The sequence below is a fragment of the Schistocerca americana genome, chromosome 9 (assembly GCF_021461395.2).
Source record: "Schistocerca americana isolate TAMUIC-IGC-003095 chromosome 9, iqSchAmer2.1, whole genome shotgun sequence".
In the NCBI taxonomy this organism is placed as follows: domain Eukaryota; kingdom Metazoa; phylum Arthropoda; class Insecta; order Orthoptera; family Acrididae; genus Schistocerca; species Schistocerca americana.
In genome coordinates, this window is record NC_060127.1 from 44,398,580 (window position 1) to 44,423,438 (window position 24,859).

Consider the following 24,859-nt stretch of genomic DNA (forward strand, 5'->3'; position numbering starts at 1 on the left):
AGCTCTTTGTTTCTGTAATTTTGCTGCATTTCCTTTATATTTACATGGGCTACTTTCATCTGGGACATCCTGTATAATTTGAAACAAAATTTGTATACACAACAATGTGCTGGGTTTTCTTTTCTTTTCTTTCTCACAGTTGATTTTAAGAGAAAACAAGGAAGTTATGTTTATGGCTAACTTTTTAATCCCACCAGTCACAGATTAAAACTATGCAAAATACTGTCACTGAAGATACTATCTTCACAGATCGAGTGGATCTCTTTCATACCCCATATATTAGTGATCCAAACTGATTTATCTGTTCATTTTATGTGACTTCAATTGTCAGTCAAGGTTTTTGCTTGCACTAACAAATAAGGCTCAAGGTCAGAGAGTGGGAGGAAGGGGGGGAGGTTTAAGGGATGGGCAGAGGGGGCAGGGGGAGAGGGGGGAAAGGAAATTGGCATAGAAAGGGGAAAGCAGGACAGAGAGAGGGAGGATGAGGAACTGGAGAGAGAGTGAGAGAGAGAGAGAGAGAGAGAGAGAGAGAGAGAGAGAGAGAGAGTGTAAGAGGAGGAGATGGGCAGAGAGGAAGAAGAAGGCAATTAGGATGTATACCTGATTCCCATACATGCTTATCAATTGCGAAGTTTGCTAGTGAATGTATAGAAGAGCTATACAGGGAAAATCAACTTGAAGGTGACACTATTGAGAAGAGAAAGCAAACAGATGATGGTGTGATGGAAAACGTGACACTGCAAGAAGAATTTGATAGAGCACTGCAAGACCTAAGTTGAAACAAAGCCCCTGAAGTGGACAACATTCCCCCAGAGTTAATGAGATCCTTGGGAGCACCAACAGCTGCAAAAGCTTTCCACCTGGTGTGCAAGATATATGAGACAGGGGAAATATCATCAGGCTTCACCAAGAAAGTAACAATCCCAATTATCGAAAAGGCGTGTATCAACAGGTGTGAGTATTAAGGAAGCATCAATTTAATAAGTCATGGTTGTAAAATACTAACACAAACTAACTACAGAAGAATGGAGCACCTGACAGTAGCTGACCTAGAGAAAAATCAGGTTGGATTCCACAGAAATCTAGTAACTTGCAAAGCAACACTGCCATTACAACTTATCTTTGAAGATAGGGTATAAAAGGCAAACCCATATTGATATTCTTTGTTGACTTAGAACAAGAGTTTGACAGTGTTGAAGTTTCAGGGAAAAAAATTAAGATATCAAAATGTTGTCAACAATTTGTACAGAAAGTAGTCCTAGGAGATGAAGGATGTGAAATGGAGGCAACAAATGTGTAGGGAATAAGACAGGATAGTAGCTTGTGTGAGTATTCAAGATTATTCAGTCTGCACACTAGGAAAGCAGTAACAAAAGCCAAGGAGAAATTTTGGAACTGAAAAAATTTTTAGGAAGGAGAAATGAAAACCTTTAAGGTTTGCCGCTGACACTGTAATTCTGTCACAGATGGAAAAGATCAGTAGAATGGAAAATCAGGAGAATGCAATTAATTAATTTATTTATTTATCCATGCAGCGATTGAGCTGTGCATGGCTCATGTTCCCGCCATCATGTATTTTACACCCTGTTTTTAACATACTTCCACCTCACTACATTAACTTAACTTACTACTGTCACTGAGTTGCTGCTTTGCTGACCATGAGCGGTGCTAGCAGCGTGTATCAATATATCCCCTCTCGTAGTATCCTTGCTCGACTGCTATGACTTCCCGGTGGTTGTCTGTCGTGAAACGAGTTCGGGCTACCAGTCAGTTGGAATGCGTCTGGAGCGCAGTCCGGACCTGCCAGTTGGGGAGTTGAACTGCGGCACTAGTGTAGTCGGGTTGGAGCAGCAATAAGGTCCACATCAACATGACTTGCCTGACCATTGCCACCACACATCACTTGAGCCGGGCCATGGTATTGGTGGATTGTCGGTCAGTCGTCCTACCGGACGATGCGTTTTGGCTCACCAGTGTGTGCTTAGTTACTGTTGGGTGTCATTCGGGTCTCTGTGCAAGTGCTGTCAGGTTGTGTGTGTCGATGGCATCATTTCCACTGATGACTATTTTAGATGTTTTCGGCATTCTGAGAGGAGTCATTGGTGTGGACCAATATCTCCACGCGATGCAGTCAGCTGGGTCTGCTGGCGGTCGCTGCGCAGTCTCGGAACATGTGTGGAGCTGTCCGATCGCTATGAGCTTTACTGCTCACTGACCCAGGGCATCAAAGTTGAGTGGTGTTTTAAGTACCAAAGCCACATCCATTCATGTTGTGTGGTTCGTTTTGGTGGTTCGCTGTTGGGGAGGTTTTCCTGTGAGCAACACCAAGTGTTTGCATTGCTGAAATTTAGCCGCCATGCAGTTGAATTAACTATATTCATTGACTACAATTCAAGTGCACCAGCGGAATTTTCTGCCTTGTGGCTGTCATTGTTCTAGTTGCCTGCTCTGGCCAGTAACGTAATTTCAGGCAGTGTCCTCTCCTCACCTGTTGTCGCTGTCAAACATGGTGTGTAGTTTTGAGAGCTTAATTCATGTACATATTTGATTGTGAATAATTACGTCTGTAACATTTTGTGTTTGAGTTCTCATGTTCTGATTGGTGGCAAACAAGTCGTTTTGTCAATCAGTCCATGACTGTCCCTTGGTTGGGTTCAGTCGGACCAAATGTAGCTGGGCTCACCACCTGTCTCAACTAAGTGAATAAGGGCAAACTGACCCCCTGGAGGTTTCCGAATGCCGTTGTCTTTATTGTCTTTCTCACCAGTGTTTAATTGTTTGTTATAATCTATCACAGCCAATGATTTAAAAAATTCTTGATGTTACTGTGTTTTATGTAAATTGAAGGCCTTCAGCCACGTATAAGTAAGTTCGAATTCCGGCAAGTGGATATTTGCTCAAAGGTTATTGTCTTTTTCTTTTAGTGCAGTTTCAGCCACTTAAAACTTAAGGCTTATGGTTATAGTTTTCTTAAAAATTTTGGAAAATTAATTGTGGGCCTTCAGCGACTTGGAACCTTATTCTTAAAACTACCTTTCATGCTTAAACATTGTGATCCTCTGCCCTCAAAGGTTTATGGTATTTTTGAATTTTGGAAAATCAATTGTGGGTCTTCAGCCACTTAAAACCTTATTCTTAAAATTACCCTTTAAGAAATGTAAATATTTTATTTGTAATTCTTAACTGTGTATCTTCAGTCACTTAAAATATTTACGTTGTTGATTTTTGAGATGACTTGTTTGGAGGCCTTCAGCCATGACAGAATTGGTGTTTGAGACTAGTACTTGTAAAAGTTCGGCTATGTGCCGCTTTGGTTGTAAATATGTCATTAAATTACAATAAATTACAATTTTGAGTGAAACTGACCAACACCTTATTCGGCCCTTTCCACAATCCTAATCGGTTGTTCTGCCCAGCAAGTTTCACAGGGGTTTTCAGAGATCACAGGAAAATTATATAAGGTTTGCCACTGTCATACAACAAAAATAATAATTCAAAAATATACACACACAAAATATATAAATATGCTTTTACGAGGATATGATAGGTCGATGGTCATGGCCTTTAAGAAGGAACCATCTTGGCATCTGCCAGTTAGTGGTTGAGAAGAGGTTATTAGCTGGAAACCAGTAACAGTGAAACAATGGTGCTGAAATGCAGTCAAATTAAATCTGGTCATACTGAGATATTTACATTAGGAAATGAGACACAAAACCAAGTTTTGCCATTTGGATTACAAAATAATTGGCAATGGCAGGAGTACAGAGAATTTGAAATGCAGTTTGCTGATAGTCTGAAAAGTTTTATTTTTTGAAAAAACAGAAAGGAGTAGAGAACTTTTAAACTACTGTAATTTTCTATGAGAGTTTGCAGTGTAGCCTTGTACAGAAGGGAAACATAGATAATAAACAGTATCAGCAAGAAGAGCATAGAGGCTTCTGAAATATCATGTTATGCGTACCAAAGAACCCTTATGACAATATTATGGAAAGTTTAGATTGCTGCTCACTGTATGGAGGAGATGTTTTGTTACAGGCAATCACAAGAAAAAGACAGCTCCATGTTATAAGCCAGTCAATAGGTCCTCTCACACAAATGTTGTGACCACCATCTCCGACTGCTAAGGCCTCCACAGTCAGAGACAGTCATCATGTGTGTATGACTGTGCCTTCTACTCCAGATGAATAGCTTTTGACCAAAAGCTTAAATGTACAGAAGACTTTTCATTGTGACTGTCTGTGACTCAGCATCTCCACATGGAGAGTAGCAATCAATCCTTTCATAATATTGTGACTACTGGCAAAACTGAAAGTTGCAAACCTGCCCATCTTCTTTGACCTATGGCATCATCAAGATGGCAGACATTGCTGTTTCATTGGTGATCATGACACCACTCACTGCAACCATGAACAAACATGTACAATATGCAAAACATTTAATTCCAGCAATAAAATGACACTAAAGTGACAACAAAGGGAAGTAGGCATTTTTCGGCAGGGAAAAACTAAATATACAACTATACAAATAAAGACAATTTCAAAACAAATAATAATTTGATGATCAAACACAGAAAATTTTTAACATTCAGCACCCCCAAAACATGCAAAAATGAAAACCACTGGTACTGTACATTTCACATGACCTATATAGCTCATACGAAATCACCAATACCATGAACCCACACACAATTATAATCCTGATACTGCATACTTTGCTTGATTTAAGCAAGCCCACAGTACCAAAAACAAACAGGATCAAATTACAAATCCATTAACCAAACTTTCACTTAACCTGTCTATTCCAGTGTCTGCAGTACAACACATCAAAACTCATTCACATAACAAATATCAAAAACATAACCTAAACAACTATGGTGAACCACCATCATCATCATCATTTAAGACTGATTATGCCTTTCAGCGTTCAGTCTGGAGCATAGCCCCCCTTATACAGTTCCTCCATGATCCCCTATTCAGTGCTAACATTGGTGCCTCTTCTGATGTTAAACCTATTACTTCAAAATCATTCTTAACCGAATCCAGGTACCTTCTCCTCGGTCTGCCCCGACTCCTCCTACCCTCTACTGCTGAATCCATGAGTCTCTTGGGTAACCTTGCTTCTCCCATGCGTGTAACATGACCCCACCATCTAAGCCTGTTCGCCCTGACTGCTACATCTACAGAGTTCATTCCCAGTTTTTCTTTGATTTCCTCATTGTGGACACCCTCCTGCCATTGTTCCCATCTACTAGTACCTGCAATCATCCTAGCTACTTTCATATCCGTAACCTCAACCTTGTTGATAAGGTAACCTGAATCCACCCAGCTTTCGCTCCCATACAACAAAGTTGGTTGAAAGATCGAACGGTGCACAGATAACTTAGTCTTGGTACTGACTTCCTTCTTGCAGAAGAGAGTAGACTGTAGCTGAGCGATCACTGCATTAGCTTTGCTACACCTCGCTTCCAGTTCTTTCACTATGTTGCCATCCTGTGAGAATATGCATCCTAAGTACTTGAAACCGTCCACCTGTTCTAACTTTGTTCCTCCTATTTGGCACTCAATCTGTTTATATTTCTTTCTCACTGACATTACTTTCGTTTTGGAGATGCTAATCTTCATACCATAGTCCTTACATTTCTGATCTAGCTCTGAAATATTACTTTGCAAACTTTCAATCGAATCTGCCATCACAACTAAGTCATCCGCATATGCAAGACTGCTTATTTTGTGTTCACATATCTTAATCTCACCCAGCCAGTCTATTGTTTTCAACATATGATCCATAAATAATATGAACAAGAGGGGAGACAGGTTGCAGCCTTGTCTTACCCCTGAAACTACTCTGAACCATGAACTCAATTTACCGTCAACTCTAACTGCTGCCTGACTATCCATGTAAAGACCTTTAATTGCTTGCAAAAGTTTGCCTCCTATTCCATAATCTTGTAAAACAGACAATAACTTCCTCCTAGGAACCCGGTCATATGCCTTTTCTAGATCTATAAAGCATAGATACAATTCCCTGTTCCACTCATAACACTTCTCCATTATTTGCCGTAAGCTAAAGATCTGGTCCTGACAACCTCTAAGAGGCCTAAACCCACACTGATTTTCATCCAATTGGTCCTCAACTAATACTCGCACTTTCCTTTCAACAATACCTGAGAATATTTTACCCACAACACTGATTAAAGAGATACCTCTGTAGTTGTTACAATCTTTTCTGTTTCCATGTTTGAATATTGGTGTGATTACTGCTTTTGTCCAGTCTGATGGAACCTGTCCCGACTCCCAGGCCATTTCAATTATCCTGTGTAGCCATTTAAGACCTGACATTCCACTGTATTTGATGAGTTCCGACTTAATTTCATCCACCCCAGCCGCTTTATTGCACTGCAATCTATTGACCATTTTTTCCACTTCCTCAAATGTGATCCTATTTCCATCATCATTCCTATCCCATTCTACCCCGAAATCTGAAACATTACTGATCGCATTTTCACCTACATTGAGCAACTCTTCAAAATATTCCCTCCATCTGCCCAAGGCATCCACAGGATTCACCAGCAGTTTTCCTGACCTGTCCAAAATACTTGTCATTTCCTTCTTATCTCCCTTTCGAAGACTGCTAATTACACTCCAGAATGGTTTTCCAGCAGCTTGACCCATAGTCTCCAACCTGTTTCCAAATTCTTCTTGGATGCTGCAATTATCTGTTTGGCTTTGTTTCTTTCTTCAACATAACTTTCTCTGTCTACCTGGGTTCTGGTATGTAGCCATTTTTGATATGCCTTCTTTTTCCTTTTACAGGCTGCCTTGACTGTATCATTCCACCAAGCTGTTTGCTTCATCCTACTTTTACACACTACTGTTCCAAGACATTCTTTAGCCACTTTTAGTACTGTGTCCCTGTGCCTTGTCCATTCCTTTTCCAATGACTGTAATTGACTACATTCAACTAACTGGTACCTTTCTGAGATCGCTGTTATGTACTTGTGCCTGATTTCCTTATCCTGAAGTATCTCCACTCTTATCCTCCTACATATGGACCTGACCTCCTGCACTTTCGGCCTCACAATCCCAATTTCACTGCAGATTAAATAATGATCAGTGTCATCAAAGAATCCCCTGAATACACGTGTGTCCCTCACAGCCTTCCTGAATTCCTGATCTGTTATTATATAGTCAATGACAGATCTGGTTCCCCTGCCTTCCCAAGTATACCAGTGAATGTTCTTATGTTTAAAAAAGGAGTTTGTGATTACTAAGCCCATACTGGCACAGAAATCCGAGAGTTGTTTCCCGTTCCTGTTGGTCTCCATATCCTCTCCAAATTTACCCATAACCTTTTCATACCCTCCTGTTCGATTTCCAATCCTGGCGTTAAAATCACCCATGAGCAGAACACTGTCCTTGTCCTTTACTCTAACAACTACATCACTGAGTGCCTCATAAAAACTATTCATCTTATCTTGGTCTGTCCCTTCACAATGCGAATATACTGACACAATCCTAATGTTCTTGCTAGACACTGTCAAATCTGTCCACACCAGTCGTTCGTTTACATACCTTATTGCAACTACGCTGGGTTTCATTTCTTTCCTGATGTAAAGCCCTACACCCCATTGTGCTATTCCTGCTTTGACTCCTGACAGGTAGACCTTGTATTCTCCCACTACCTCTTCTTTCTCACCCCTTACCCGAATGTCACTAACAGCTAAAACGTCCAGCCCCATCTTACTTGCAGCCTCTGCCAGTTCTACCTTCTTCCCAGAGTAGCCCCCATTGATATTAATAGCTCCCCATCTCATTACCATTTGTTTGCCAAGTCGTATCTTAGGAGTCCCTGGTTTGTCAGTTAGAGGTGGGACTCCGTCGCCTCCAAAGGTCCGAGGCATTTTGCTCTGATTGTTACCAGCATCATATTTAAAGTACCAGGGAAGCAGGTTGCTAGCCTTACTTGCCCCGAGTCCCATTGGGTTTTACCCCTAACGGCTGAGGGACTAACCAGTGGATTTGGTAGTCTTTGCCGTATGAGCACAAAGGTGACCACGACTCAGAATATGTCCGAGATGCCCAGCCTTATTCTAAAGTAACTGGTATCCCGACTGTCGGGCCCACTTACTTGGCCACTCATACGTTGCCCGTGGTTCATGAACTAGGACATGACTACAGGAACCCACACCATGAACCAATGTCCACAATATCTACCTACCACAATCCAAAACAACAACAAAACAGGAAAAAAATTATTATATAAAACAAACACACACACACACACACACACACAAAATAAAACAAAACAACCAAACTCAAGCATGAATCCATTATCCACGCTACATAAAATCAAAGCAACTCAGTAGCAGACCAGTACAAATTCTTCCAATGACAATTTCACACACCCAGATAACAATGTCAAAGTAGATACTTACAAAAAAAACTTTGAAACACAAATATCCAACAGAAGAGAATGCCACCAGATATTACAACACACCGTCTACAAACAAGACAGGACTCAAAAACACCATGCCACCATGACATAATAAAACACAACACACTTACATCACAGACCAAAGCAAGCAGACTGGTGGAATCACAACTTTCACTTGCACAAACTAGATGGGTACAATGGATAACTAATGAAGAAGTGCTGAGTTAATATGAGGAGAAAAGAGCTTGCGTCACAACTTGATTAAAAGAAAGGCTTGGTTGATAAGACACATCCTGAGGCACCATGGAATAATGGATTTGGTAATGGAGGGAAATGGATCCTCCACACTAAAGCAATATTCTAAAATTGAACACACAAGTGTTTTCTTAAGTAATTTTCTTTGCGGGCAGATTGCCTTTTCCCTCTATCCAACAAAAGTACAGTTGTGCTGTACCTGTCTCTTTCACTGTTTGCTGTAGTTGGTGATTGCACAATGGATTATGTGAAGTGCACACAACAAACAGTGAGCAGAATTCAGGTCAGTCTGTCATGACATCTAGTTTTCTTCTCACTCTCCATATTGAAAATAATTGCAATCACTCACTTCCCATCAATCATCATGCAATTACCAACTGCAGTACACAACAGAGGAGCTGCATATACCCTTTAGCCCAGTGTTCTACCAATGACCCAAAGTCTGCCATGTGCTTTATGACTGCCCCTGTCATTGTTCCACTTTATATCCCATAAACTGTTAAACCCAAATATTTGTATTTGTTGACTGGTCCCAACTGCGAATCACTGATACTTTAGACATAGGATATGATCTTTCTGCATCTTGTTAAGTGCAAAATTTTACATTTCTGAATAATTAAAATAAGTTGCCAAGCTTTCCATCACTTTGTATTCTTATCAAGATCTTGCTGAACATTTGTGCAGCTTTTTCCACATGATGCTTATTTATAAATATCTGCATCATGTGCATAAAACCTGAGGTAGCCTGCCAAGTCTTTAATGAAGAGTGTGAACAATCCTTTTCCTTGTTGAACTCCTACAAGAAGGACTAATTTTCTCCACCTTCTCTGCCAGTCACTGGAATGACTGAAGTATGACCTCTGAGCCCTGATAACAAGTACTGTTTGTTGCAACATGAGCCAGATCTGCAACTGGCTGCGCTCTGTTGTTCCAGTAGGTGCTGGAACAGGCTTTTCTACATGCTCAATGAGGCCTCTGGGCACACACATGAATGTACTATGTGATTTTTTTTCATCCTTTGCTGCTACTCCCCTATGTAGTAGCACTGTTCATGGTACATTTGAACTGATAACGATTAAAAGAATTTTGTCTCATTGCACATGCTTCCCCCTGACACACAGGCTTCCCAATGGATGAAGTTTGTCACAGAGGCTCAGTTTCAGTGGGAAACAGCACTTCAAAATTGTTTTAAGTGGCATAGTAACCTGAAATTTTAGTGGTACCTGTACAGGCTATACGATTAGCTCAAAGACTTCTTACGTAATAGAACCTAGTATGTTGTCCTCTGGCGAGAGTTCGTCAGAGATGAGTGTCGTCAGGACTGCCCCAGGGAGGTGCGATAGGACCAATCCGGTTCCCTAATCCCATAAATCTTATTTTACATGATGACACTAGGTTGCATGCAATGGCGCTGCCTGACCACTGCGCATGCGTAGATCGCATTTGCGCAACTAGATTGTGAAACTAAGCAGTTTCGGCTTGCTCCAACTTTGGTGACACTAGTCACACGTGATTTGAGGTTAGGTGTGTCAGTACAGTGTAAACAAACAGAAATGTGAAGTGGGAAATGGAAGAAATTCTTCGCTTTTTGGATATCTACGCTATGCATAAGTGATTGTGTGATTTTAATCAAGCTGACTACAAAAACAAGCAGCGACGTGTTGCTGCACTACGAGATCTAAACATTGAATGACTGATGATGTCTGAGCTGCAGGGTAAAATATATTCACTTCAGAGTACATATACCAATTAATTAAGAAAAATGCAGGCAAGCAAAACATCTAGCTGTGGGAAAGGCCACATATACAAGACGAAAATCCCATGGTTTGAGATGGCTGATTCATTTTTAAGGAAAATTCTGTACAGGAGAAAGGGATACACAAATCTGGCAAGTCGAATTATTCACTCAATATTAATTTATTTAAAAAGTTATCAATGCTTAACATTCACAGTTTGTAGTACTGCTACATATTTTCATACTCTTAAATTTTGCCATGGTACAGCACCATCTGTAACAAAGTAGTCTGCAAACCATGCTCTTCTTAATGCAGCCTGTTTTGAATAATTATTGTTGCCGGCTTGTAGCTTTGTGTTTATCAGCCCCCCAGCATTTATACTCCTCCATATCCCTGGCTGATAAATTCCACTTTTCACATTCTCCTGGTCTATCTATTGGAGCTGTACATATTGTTGGGGAGCTGTTTTACTCTGCCAGTTGTGGATAACGCAAGTAGCCCTGACAATTTTGTCCACTGTTTGTAGGTGGAGTGGTATCGGTTTTTCAAAAAGGCGAAATTTCAACACAAGAATCCCGAACACTTTTTCTACAACAAGTTGAGCTCTTGAAAGTCTGTAATTGAATATTTTTTCTTTTACACAGAGTGGGCCATGTTTCGGGTAAGGCTTCATCAAATATGAGAGTTCCGCATTCTATTGCCGATTTTAATGTGCAGCTTGCAAAAATGCCACCATCAGATGCCCTCCCTGCTTCGCCTATATCAACATAAGTAAAACAGTAGTTACTGTCTACAACAGCAAAAAGAACAATGCTGAAGTTTCCCTTATAATTGTGGAATTGAGAAACAGTTTTTGGTGGACATTTAATCATTACATGTTTCCCGTCTACTGCACCAAAGCATGGGAAATTCTATGTAACCTCAAAGTTTTTCATTATGTCCCTCCATTCATTTTCAGTCTGGGGTACCTTTACTTTTTTAAAGTATTGCAGTTCATTAGAATGATACTAAATTATGATCAGGTGTATCACAAGTCTGGTTATAACAATCTCATTCTCTCCCATCCAGGATGATAATACATAAAATGAAGAAAATAAAAATCTGTATGCATTGGAGGACACACTAATAAATGAACCACAGTCTCCACCCACATCAGGCATGGACAAAGTCAATGACCATGTGAGTGTTCAATCTTGCAACAGTAGCTTGCAGTCAGCATCAAAAGACAGCACAAAGAAAAGACATGTTGAAGATCCTTTCCAGCATCTCAAAAATGCTGTCGGTGCACTAAGGTCAATTACAAATCAGCCTGATGAGGAAGATGAAATTGTCAGTTTTTGCAAGAGCATTATGAAGCAAAAGAAGAAACTGCCAGAAGAATATAACATAGAACTGATGAAGGGAATCCAGTCCCTAATTACCTATTAGCGAAAGCTTTTCTTGGTCAAATGGCAAAAGAAAGACCAGGTACATTCAGAACAGTTAGTTGCTGCTGAGGAAATACTAGGTGGGGAAGAAGGGCTGTCACAGTTAGAAACCATCCACTTATACTATGATGCCACAATGAATTAAGTTAAATTGTAATGGTGTGGTCTTCCTGCAAATGTATTTTCTTGATCTTTAATAATAATATTAAAAAAATAATTAAACAGTGTTATGCTTCAACTTCATGTATTCTGCAAGTCCCATTAGATGGCATCACAAACAGTTGGAACAAATTTGGCAACTGTGGACTTAGAAACACGATACAGGTATTGTAGTGAATAATATGAATCTCCACTTGCCAGGAAATGCAATGTAATTTGTAACTTTAGCTCTGGCGACAATGCTTCACGCATTACAGTATCTTTTTTCCTCATTGCATTGCTCACTTGTTTTAAAAGATAAGTGAACTGGTCTGGTATCATTCGGAGGTGGTCAAAATAACTTCTTGTGTCTTCTTTTAGCAATGTCTCAGAGCAACCAAGCTGACGTCTTTTCTTAATCCACTCGCGAACCCAAACACGTTTCTTAATTTTTTTTATCTTTCTTCTTATGCAGCGATTTCATGCAAAGAAGCATTAACTCCACCACAACTCGTGCAGCTGCCAAAACTTTCATTTTAGACAAGAATATATGGCACTTACAAACGACAAAACTGAAGTGTACACAGATGGCAGTGTATCTACAGAAATATACGAAACCATTTGCATGCAACTCGTTTCACGCAACGAGTGGTGCAAGTCAGTGTCGTCGTGTAAACTAGGCTTAAATGATCTACCAGACATGGTGAGCAGCAATTTGCAGTTGTTAGTTGATGATACTGGTGCATGAAATGGTGTTGCTGTGAAGCGACTGTATGAGGATGGGAGATGACTTAGACAAAATTTCTATCTGGTTTCATGAATGGCAGTTAGCTCTTTATACAGGAAAATGTAAATTTATGCATATGAATACAGCACTAGTTGTGTGTTGCTCAACACAGTCACGTCAATGAAATATGTAAATGTAATGTTGCAAAGGGATGTGAAACTGAACGAGCATGTAAAGACAGTAGAGGGGAATGCAAACGGTTCATACCAGTTTATTGGCAGAATTTCAGGAAAGTGTAGCTTATCTATACAGGAGACCTCATACAGAACACTAGTGCGACCCATTCTTGAGTACTGCTAGAGTGTTTTGAAACCCCACCAAGTCGGATTACAGGAAGACACTGAAACAAATCAGAGTCATGCTGCTACATTTGTTAATGGTAGGTTCAATAAACACACAAGTACTACAGAGATGCTACATGGTCTCAAATGGGAATCTCTCTCAAGAAGATAATGCTCTTTCCACAAAGCAGTGTTGAGAAAATTCCGAGAACCAGCATTTGAAGTTGAATGCAGAATCATTCTGCTGCTGTCAATGTACATTTCACATAAAGACCGACAAGATAAGAGGAATTAGGACTCGTGCAGAGGCATGTAGACAGTATTTCCTTCACTCTGTTTTTGAATGGAACAGGAAAGGAAATGACTAGTAGTGGTACAAGGTACCATCTGTGATGCACGAGTAGACGTTGGTTGCTGTCTCCCATGTGTAGGGTCCAAACCTGCCAGTGACTCCCCACATAGTCTAGCCAACATGTAGTGATTGGTAATGTATCTCCTGGAAATGAGACTGCACTTAAGGGAGAAGAGAGTACTTATGGTATCTTCTTGGTAGTTTGTCCAGCAAACCCACTCACAGCAGTTTCCAATCACTTAGCAATCAGGACAACTTCAGCTGTTTATGGACAGCAACTAACTTGACCTGTCGCTGAGAGCAACATTCACAAAAAGACTGATTTGTTTACTCCAGTATTTACTCATTATCATACATACTATTTTGTTGAATGAAGATAACAGTGACAGCCTGAGTTGTACCCTATCCTCAGGTCTTGATGAGGTTGAGAAGTAATATGATCATAAGTTGATGCAGCCAATAAATGTAGTATTCCTGATTGCATAACAAAGTAATGTATTACAAACACTTCACTGCCTCTTGCAGATATAGTCAATTCATCTTCCCTGACTAGAACATTTCAAAACTGTTTAAAAAATTGCTAAAGTGGTCCCTATTCATAAGAAAGGGGACTAGTCAAGTACAGAAAACTTGAGACCAGCTGCCTTATTATCAGGCTTTAGTGGAATCATAGAAAAACTAATGTGTAACAGTTTAATGAAATTTTTTGAGAAAAACAAAATTCTTGCTGATACTCCGCACAGATACAGGAAAAATAATTCAACAACTACTGCCACCTATTATCTTATACACAATACCCTCCAAATAATGGACAAAAACTGTGACACTGGCATTTTTTTAGACTTACATAAAGTTTTTGGCATACTGGATCACAACATACTGTTAGACAGACTCAAAAAATATGGCATCAGAGGAGCTGCACTAAAGCGATTCACACTATACTTGAGGAACAGGACACAGAAAATACAAATAAAACATGAACTAAAGAAAAAGATACATTTCTCAGATGCAGAAATTAAAAAATCAATACAAACAGGGAGTCCCTTACAGATATATTCTTGGGCGAATCTCTTTCTCCTGCATATAAACATGCTGTAAATGAAACAACAGCATAGCCAAATAAATGATTTGAGGGGAATATACAACTGACAAACACCAAAAAAAACATTCCTAAATTTCTGTTTAAAACATGATGCATGCAACACACGTGTGACAACAAATTCTAACAAAATTTTATCTTCTCTGGAAACAAAGTTTTTAAGCATATGGCTTCAAAATAGCTTCAACTGCAATGCACGTATAAACAAAATAAATGCAACACTAATCAAAATATATTACAGTCTACAATTATTCTCAGTGAAAGTAAGTTTTAGTACTGTCCGAACAGCCTTCTTTGCTCAATTCCATGGCTTCCTGCTGTACAGGATTATATTCTGGGATAATACACTGCCTACTTCACTCATTTTTCGAACCCAGAAAAGAACAGTAAGAGCAATGCAACGTGCCTGACAAACAGATTCTGCGTAGCAATCTTTGAAAAGTCATCAATCATTTCACTTCCCTGCAAGTGCATACTACAAGGGTCGACAGAAGCGTCCGATCCAACGCGTCGGCTTTGACCCGTGACATAAGGGGGGTGTTGTGTGTGACGTCATGACGACGCGGAGTTTGGCTTGAGTGTGGCTGTCTCCAGTTCTGTTTTATTTTATTTACTTTTCTGACCTGTTCGTTCTATCTCGTGAGATTTTTTTTTTAATTTAAAAACACTTATTACTTATTTTAATTATCTGTTTCCTCAAATTTCTGTTTTAGTTTATTATATTTATCTTTCTGATCTGTTCGTTCTATCCCGTGAGATTTTTTTTTTTTTAAGACAAAAAACACTAATCAGCTACTGAAGCATCTTTATCTTCTATGGGTTGCAGGGGTTACGGCCCCTGGGGAGGTGGGTGGGTATTCATGCATGGCTGTCTTCACTTACACGTTGTAGCTACGCAAGGCGTCTAAATTTGTTTATATTTAGTTTGCCCTCCACCCAAAACACCCCATTTCCCGCACTTGTCCCATTAGTGTCATTAGGCTTCTTGTGGGTAGTGTGTGTGTTTGTTTTTGTTTCCGCCATATTTGTGACGTCATGGGTCAAAGCAGACGGGTGGGATCGGACGCTTCCGTATTTCCATACTACAAATCTGTAAGTAAGTTAGAAAGAATTTAGAAGACACACATGAAAATTTTAATATCCATGTGCATGATACAAGGTAAAAGAAAAAGCTTCATGTCCAGTCACTACCGACATCAGCGTACAGAACTTCCACACTAAACACTAGTATACAAATTTACAATAAGCTTCCACATAAGTTAAAAATCATATGATCATTCACATCCTCTTGTCAAACTGTAAGGGCATTCTTATTAGATCACTGCTTCTATTGAGCAGCATAATTTTTGAAACATTTGTCATAAAAGAGACTTAAAACAAGATAGTGCATCTGCTGCACATAGTGCAAGATCTTTTGTGGATGAAGCTAAAATTTACATACCTTCTGAAATAACACAGTATTTTTACTGTGTTGTGTTACTTTTTGTCTTGAGTTTGTTCTGTATCCCACAATCAGGGAAGATTTTTTGGATGGATCAATGAAGTAGTAAACAAACAACTAATCTACTCCACTAAAGGAAGTTTACATATTCCTTTAGCTGATTTTTCTTTATAAAAGCTCACTATCAGCATCCCCGTTTACTTTGGCAATAAGTGTGTTTTGGAGATTCTGCCTTAAGTAATACAATTTCTTGTTTTCTCTCTAATATCTTAATCAGTGAATAAGTGCAGGTTCCCAACATAGTTCATAGAGTTTTGACATCATGAAACTCCAAGTATCAACAAACATTACAGATAACAAAACATATTCAAATTACAACTATACAGCAGGTGACAGTAATATGAACAACTGAATGTGCTGCCGAATAAAATAGATGAAATGGTGGTGGTAGTGTAACACAACCTAAACATGTATCAATGAAGATAAAATAAACAAGAAATTATGCTTTAATAGGCATATGATCGATCTTCCTAACACATTCAAAGTTTACAGAACTATGATAAAACAAGGTATGTTATTTTAGTTAGATTTTAAAGGTCCACTTCTGTAATGTAGACTACTCATACCACTGTACAGACTGGTGTAGTGCTGATATGTTGTTAAATGATTTCCCCTCCCCCCAACACCCTAGCAAATTACGTTACATTTTGGATGCATTACATTTTATGTAGCATTATATACAACACTAGGAAAAGTGAAAGCGAGGAAAATTACTGCCTGATTAAGTGCATGCTATGCATACACTAAGGTTCACTTAAAACAAGATGTGATACGCGGGGGTAATTCTCCAACTGCCCTTTGCAATTCTAGAGTGCAGAAAAGAGCCACAAGGATAATTAATTGAAACAAACTAAGAGACTTCTGCAAAAACCACTTTCAGAACTTTAGATTCTAACAGTGTGTTGCTTAATGCATCCTGAAGACTGAAGACTTGAATTACATGCAAATCTACAATTATTTCAAAAGGGAGCTCTCTCCACAAGTGCGGTATAAAAGCATACCTATTACAGTAAATGTGCTGCTTATGGTTAATTGCAACACGTGAACTAATCAGTAAGACAAATATTATATAAAGCTGTTGGAGTGTACTAAAAAACATAACATATTGAGTGTAAATTTTAGCACACTTTGTCCGAAGTCTGTAGCACACTACGTAACATGAGATCGCATGGGCTAACGAAATAAATGAGATGTTCTACATCTGTCGTCACGATAAAACTAACCATTTCCAGAGTGACTGTTCGGAGGATCAATTCAAGATATTTCTTTCGACATGCCACTTATTTTTCACAAATGTTACGGCAAAACTAGTTACAGTTACGCCCCCGCCTCATAGTAAGTCCGCCTCACTACAAACCATAAAGTTATTATACTGCTGTACTTGCACATGTCAACTAATTTAATTAAGCGTCTCCCCCCCCACTATGTACGTCATAAGACGCACCTATTGGCTACTCGATGTCGGCCCTGATGCAGCGCGCCTTTTGAATCAGTGGCGATGAAGTTCGTAGACACGCCCATGAGTGGCTACTTTCCGCTAACTGCGTCAACACTATACAGAATACAGAAGGTAGTAAATAGTATGCGTAGACACGCCCATTAGTGGCTATCTTCCGGTAACTGCGTCAAACACTATACAGAATACAGAAACTAGTAAATAAAGGAGCGCTGTGGTCCCGTGGTTAGCGTGAGCAGCTGCGGAACGAGAGGTCCTTCGTTCAAGTCTTCCCTCGAGTGAAAAACTTAATTTTGCCGACACGGTAGACAGCGTGTTCGGTCAGAGGGTTAGCTGCCCTCTGTAACAAAAAAACTGAGTTAATCGATCAACAACGAACTTAAACGGATGTCTTACGACGTCCGCCCCGAACAGATGCAACGAACAAAAACGAACAAAATGAGATTGAAAAAAAAAAAAAAGGATGGTAGAGCACTTGCCCTCTAAAGGCAAAGGTCCTGAGTTCGAGTCTCGATCCGTGACACACTTTTAATCTGCCAGGAAGTTTCAGAAGTTATTATATTACGGAGGAGATAAATACACTAAAAGCATTGTATCGCAGCAGTACTTATAGCAAGAATATAGTTGCAAATGGAAGATAACTAAGTTTCGTTCATCTCATTAAGCAATGCTCACAAAAAAGTTCATCATTTTAAAACTAAACGATACGGTCAAGAAAGAAGACGTACATCATCATGGCTATAAAAAGAAGCCGGAAGAATTTGGCTCACGCGCGGAAGTAAAATCATTGCTCAAGAGCTTGGTAAGAAAATACTCCTATTCCAAAAGTCGCTCGGGGATCAATTTTAACAATTTTTTTTTTAACGTCCGTCTATCTTTCCGAGGTCAGCCATGCCGTCGTATATTGATAATAGACATTCATAGCAGCTTCTAATCGCCTGTCAGTATTCAGGGTGACCAGCTGCTTATGAATTGCAACTCTATCATTCTCTGCCTGAAAACAGTAAACACAGTGATTCTGCAATAAGACAGGTGCAATACTTAACAGAACAGAAAAATAAGAAAAAAATGTGCCTGGTGCAATAACATACAGAATAGTAAATAAATAATTTTATGCTAAGCTTGCTAATTCTCTTTGAGTTTATGATTCCGATACTATACAGGCATTATTTACCAACAGCCTTTTGGAACTAAGGCGATTTACTGGCAAAAACGAGATATCTGTTGCGATAACAGAAAACTTGGTACAAGTCAAAGGAAAGTTTAAACTCTCTCCAGGAGAGAACTAGTGTGACACGACACGTTACGTAATTACACTAACTGTAAATCACAAACACCGAATTATTATGAAATATGTCATGCAAAACACTAGTAATGTACGAAAATCTTTGTAAGCGTCCGCAACTTCCGAGAAATAGTTTTTTTTTTCACATAAAAATATAATTAAAGCCCAGACATGTAAGAACGCTTGTCCCTTCAACAACCACGAAGTGTGAGCAGTAGTAAACCAAAACAACAAATCATTCACGTCAATGTTACTCATTCACTGCAAGAAGACTGAAAATACTAAACATAGAGATCGCACTGACATAAGCCCATTCCTTGCAGTGAGTGAACACAGTCAAAATGGCTTATCAAGGAAATATGAATACGGTGTGCTCATTATTTATTGATGCGAACCAATTCATACCCTTTAGTTCTTGTTTAAACCCAGCCCTTTCTGACTGTTTGTTATTTTGCCGCCTCCGCTCATTTTGAACGTCGTGACAAGTTGAGCTGTCTATTGTTTCAGTGGCAGCAATACCAACACACTATGTTATCGAAGTGATGCGCATCATGAGAAATTTGCACAGGAACACTTACAAAACAATGCAAATACTTACAAAACAATGTATTCTTATGCAACATACGTTGCTTCATTTAGCTTCTATCTATCGTTTGAACTGCCGAAATTAACAGCACGTGCACGATGGATACGTAAGATTCCCAACATTTGTTTCGCTACTGTCATATATATCATCTATGTATGCTTTCTAAATCGTAAACAACTAAAGTAAACAGTAAACAAACAAGTACAGCCTTAGTTCTGAACACAAATGAAATAAAGAAAAGTACTGTTGGTGTGCGCTGTGAGACGGATTGCGATTCAGTTTTTGCGTAAAATTTGGAAGCTATCTGTATAAAGATATAACTTAACTAATCAAAACATTCACGATGGAAGTGGTTAGTTCTACCTTAACGATAGATATACGTTTTCACATGCCGGCAGTACTTCCCCTGACATTTACTTTATGTGGCAAGTGTTGTATGCTAAATCAGTTGAATGTAAAATTTAACGTAGTTTGGTACTAGATAAAAATTAGTGAACAGTGTCTCAGTACCCGAGCTGTGTGGGTTTACCGAAGTGGCTCGCAAAAATGGATTTTTAAAAACAAAAATCTGCATTAACCGGGTTGTGTAAACGTCAGATATGGTAGGAAGGTACTGCCTTGAGCAAAACTCAATTTGTTTATTTTCTCTTCACTAATACATGTTTCGGTGTTTAAACTGTCATCAGAGATGTTTCCATTTATTTTACTTAGCAGAACATACTGCTGCTCATGCCGGTGACTGTCTCTGCAGTATTGCTGAGATTTTAATATGGTTTGTTGTCAACATTTTCTTTTTGTTGGTTGGTTGGGGTTTCTACAACTGCAAAACGCTATGGACTAGCATAGGCAACACGCTCCGTTTTTGCTGAACGCAAAACAAGAAATTGCTTTGCACCAGGGATAATCATTGAAACACATTTGTCACTAAACCAAACACGGGTTCTAATAGTGTGGTTTTATAAGGAGAAACCACCTCAAGATGCATATGTAAGCTTGGCTTTGTGGCATAGGTTAATTGTGTTCGTATAACATCACATTTATTCGCTTATTGTGGAAACCACAGCTGACTAGTTCATTTGTTCCCCAATTATATTGTCATAACTGGAGGAGACTTAAATCACTCAACATCAGATTGGGATGATTACAGTTTCGTATGTGATGGATGTGAGGTGATTCCAGCGAAATAATACCAAGAGGTCACTCTTATAACTACCTACCTACAAAGTTAGAAGAACACTCATGATGGAAATATGTTAGGTAGAACTAATGGTAAAAAACGATTTTGCTGCTTTGCTGATGTCCACCTTAGAACTGGTGCCAGTGAGCATGCAAAAATTACCATGTTCAATAAACTAAATAAAGACACAGTAGTATCAGGGTCAGGGAGCCACCTGAAACATTTAACTCTGGATAGTATCATTTAGATTAACTGTGACACTGAAAGAACAGTTGAGCAAATGTAGGTTTTAGGTGTATATGGACCTAATAGAGCAGTTCATTATGAGAAAGGACATCTGTGGTAGGCCTATACAGTCACTGTAAAGAATCTTATGACGAAAGAGTGACTATTGCAAATGTGTGTGAAGCAAAGCATAAGGCTATGAATAGTGAAATACAATTGGCTCTCAGAAAGGTAATGCATTATGTCATTAATGACTGCCATTGTAGAAATATCTCAAACAATGCCCCATAAAACCTAAATAAATTCTGGTCATCTATATAGGAAAGCCCACGAGTACAACCCCTTCTCGATACTGATACCATGGCAAAGATTAATAAAATTAGTGCCAGCAGAATTCAGAAACAGCTGAAACTGGAAAAAAAGGAACAAAACTCCAGGGTCCCCTATCAGATTCTACACAGAATTTGATTCAGCACCCCCCACTCCCACACCTTTTAATCCACTTTATCATTGTGGAATGTTGATTTCTTGTTATATAGACCTACACACTTATTGAGGCAGTACACTGCCTCCATCTTATGCATTCTTATTTTAGTGGCTTCTTTCCCCAAAATGTTTCATTCAGTTACTTCTCGTAGATACTTGAACTTGCGAGTTCCTTCAGTTGTTCCGTATTTAGCTCTCATCATCTTGAGGGCTGCTTTAATGTTTGTCATTTGTTTTATTTTCTCAAAGGAGATTTGTAATCCTGCTCTTTCAGCTGCTCTATCTGTGTACTGGCTGTTTCCATTGAATCTGCAAAAATAGTTATGTTGTCTGTTAACACTAGACAGTCAATTTGTGGGTTGTCCCTCTTGTAACCTAATCTAAGTCCCTCCTTGATTCGGCTTTCTCCTTGTTGCATTCTTCATTCCCTTACAACTTTTTCTAAAACATGGAGAAAAGCAGGAGGAGACCATTTCCTTGTCCAACTCCAGTTTTGATCTCAAAAGTTCCAGAAATTTCACCTCTGTTTTCATTTCAGCTTTGAACAGGTATTTGTTAATGTTTGCTTAATTAGAGCTGTGGCTTTACTATCCAGTCCCAGTTCACTGAGAATTTCAGTGATTTTCTATTGACTGATTTATAGGTTTTCCTGAACTGATAACAAAATTTTTAGATCTTTTTCAGGTTCATTATAATTGACTTTAAATTGAAGATCTGCTATCAACACGATCTATTCTGGCTAAAACCACAATGATACTCACCAATTTCAGTGTAGAACTTTTGTTCTGCCTTTTCTAATAACGCTTTTAATAAGATTCTTATGGGTGATCGGTAGAAGAGAAATGCCTCCATAGTTGTTCACATCGGTTTTATCACCTCTGCTAAGTGCAGTGGATGGACCAAGGCTGTCTTCCACTCTCCAGGAATCTCTTCTGTTAACCAAATATTTTATATGATTTTTGGTTATCTTATCCAAAACTGTATTACTATTTGTGTAATTCCGAAGTTCTGCTGTTATGGAATCCTCTCCCCACATGTTTTATTGTTTTTGAGGGATCTGATGGTGTCTTTGGTTTACCATTTCATTGGCAGATGAGAGTCCCTATATTGACTGTTTTCTTCAGAAAAGCTAAATTTTGAGTCATGACACTCAGAATTTGGTGAATTTTCAAGATACCGTATTAAAATCTTGCAGTTTTCTTGATTATTATTTGCTGTTTTCCCATTTTGTTCTTTGAAGCTAAAGTTTCTTTTAAAAGTCTTGTGATTTCTAGTACTGTTCGTTTTGAAGTCATAGTGTGTTCATTTTAATTGGTTTTTATTATAATTTCTCTTAGTATTGATGACCACTTTGGCCATTTATTATCTTGTATCAAGGGAACTTCAGTTTTCTGCATTCTTGGCTTCATTCAATTTTTGCCACGTGTTTTGTTCTTGTGACTGCTTCATCTCATTCCAAATGCCTTTTTCATCCATATGCCCTTTTGATTTTGGTCAAGAGAATAATTTCTTTTACTGTTTGAATGAGAGACTGTTTCAATTGGCTGCAATTTACTAGGTTACCAGTTTTACGCTAAGACTTCTTCTTTGTTTGAGTTTTTCAGTGTCATATCTCAGAGTTCTTGGTTTGGCTTGTCCCTTGGTATTTCTTCATCAGAATTTAATTTTGGTTTTTGATAGATAGCAGTCAGAAACCATATCTGCATATCTTAAGACCTTACCATTCTGTATTTCTTGGAAGGATTCTCTGGATATTGCAACATGATCTGTTTGACATTCACCAAAGTTGGGTATTGGATAGCTCCATGATTTCTATTTTGTGGAGAGATGTATAAAGGCAGTGGATTTCAGTACTAGGCTGGTTACTCTGCAGAGTTCTAGTAGTCTTTTACCATTCTTGTTTGTCCTTTTGTGAGCTGCGTAATTGCTGACAAAATTTTTTCTCTCATCCTAGTTGTGCATTAAAATCCCCCAGTAGTGTTAGGCTATAGTGTATTTCTTTGGAATTTTTTTAAAGTTCTTTCCAAGATTTATCTGTTTCTTTTCTGTTTGCTTTACTGGCCTGACTGGTGCGTGGGTATTAACTGCTGTATATACCTAATCATTGCATGTGAAGGACAGCATGGACATACTGCTTTACGCAACTGGGATCTATTATGGCATCTAAAATGTTGCATCTGGCAATGATGGCTGTTCTTGAATGTGGAACGTTCTTGATAATCCTTTTTCCTACTTTTCCTTTGATAATTCTGAAACACTGTGATTCAAAGGTATGCTCATATATAAATCTTGTTTCTTGTACTTCAGCAAGAAGTATTGCGTGTTTAAGAAGAATGTCTGTTATCTGTTTAATTTTCCCCACTTTTCAGAACTAAAATTGTCCCAACAGTTGCAAAGAAATTCTTCTGCTTGTACTCTATTTGATTCTGCCAGTTTCCAATAAGCTCCAACTCTTCCAACATGTTGCTGCAAGTTCTCCAGACTCCATTGACTTGCATGCACTGCCCATGGTAATAGTGTAATGGATACCATCTTTGACTTTCCATCATGCCTTTCAGGGTTTTGTCATAAAGTTAGCAGTGTTGCAGCTAACCCTAAATAATTTCAAGGCTTGTAATCCCGGAAATCTCTACCATTGGCCTTTGTTCTCACATCCTCCTTTAGGGATAATTTCTCATACTAAGAGCAAGAGGGTATCATACGCCTCTACATGCTTATCCACCCTGAAAGGCACTTGGTAGAGGATGACTCCTTATATTGGAAGTCAATCGGTGTCCACCCAAGTTGACCACCAGTGTTGGAGCTGTGGGTTGATTTTGCCCAACTGTGAGGCTTTTCTCATTTCTCTTCAGTACTTATGGAGAGCTCCCTGAACATTCATTCATTTCCAAAATTTCACCTTGATTACTGTAGCTACTTACCAATGTACAGCTTGAATAACGTGGGTTCTATCCTCTCTCACTTCCTTCTCATTTGCTGCCTTCTTTTAAAATCCTTCAACTTAGGACAGCTTTCTCCACAAACTGTAGATAAACTTTTTAACTCTTTAATAAACCCAGAAACTTCATAATTTCATACAACATGTTCTACTCACTATTGTTACAGTCTTTGAAATCTTCAAATACTATAAATGTGGATTTGTTTTTCTTCAGCATATCTTCAAAGATAAGTCATAGGGTCAGCTTTTCTTGTAGTGTCTGTACAGCTCTCCAGAACTCAAACAGATCATCTCTCTGATCAGTTATTGCCAGTCGCTTAACCCATCTGTGCACAAGTTGTATTAGTACTTAACAATCACAACTTATTAAACTGATGTTTCAATAGTACAGCTGTCAATACCTGTCTGAGAATATTTCATTGTGTCATACATCCTTTATACTTCTTCATACTGGTTGCAACAGAGTTTTCATTGTGGGTTCTCCATAGGATCTTAATAATTCTGACGGAATATTGTCTGCCTGTAGCATCTTAATACTTTTTTTAAAAATATGAAGTTTTATGAAAGAGAATAAATAGTTTCTGGTGTGCACTTGGAATACTGGAGATGCAGTAAAGTTAATCTGAATCTGTTATAATTTTACTTATTGATTCTAACTGTGAAAGGGTTAAAAAATTATTTTTCACTTGTCCTTCAG

The 24,859-nt window shown here is 38.8% G+C and overlaps 1 protein-coding gene across 7 annotated transcripts in view; it reads right to left on the bottom strand.

The window, feature by feature from the left end:
• LOC124550887 (zinc finger protein 239-like) overlaps positions 1-17,412 on the bottom strand; it is a 270,087-nt gene extending 252,675 nt beyond the window's left edge. For all 7 annotated transcript variants that reach the window (XM_047125660.1, XM_047125651.1, XM_047125658.1 and 4 more), the window contains exon 1: positions 17,233-17,412. In XM_047125660.1, the coding sequence (XP_046981616.1) occupies positions 17,233-17,235 (3 nt within the window). In that variant the 5' untranslated portion in view covers positions 17,236-17,412. The remainder of the gene's footprint in view (positions 1-17,232) is intronic.
• Between the last annotated feature and the right edge of the window lie 7,447 nt (positions 17,413-24,859).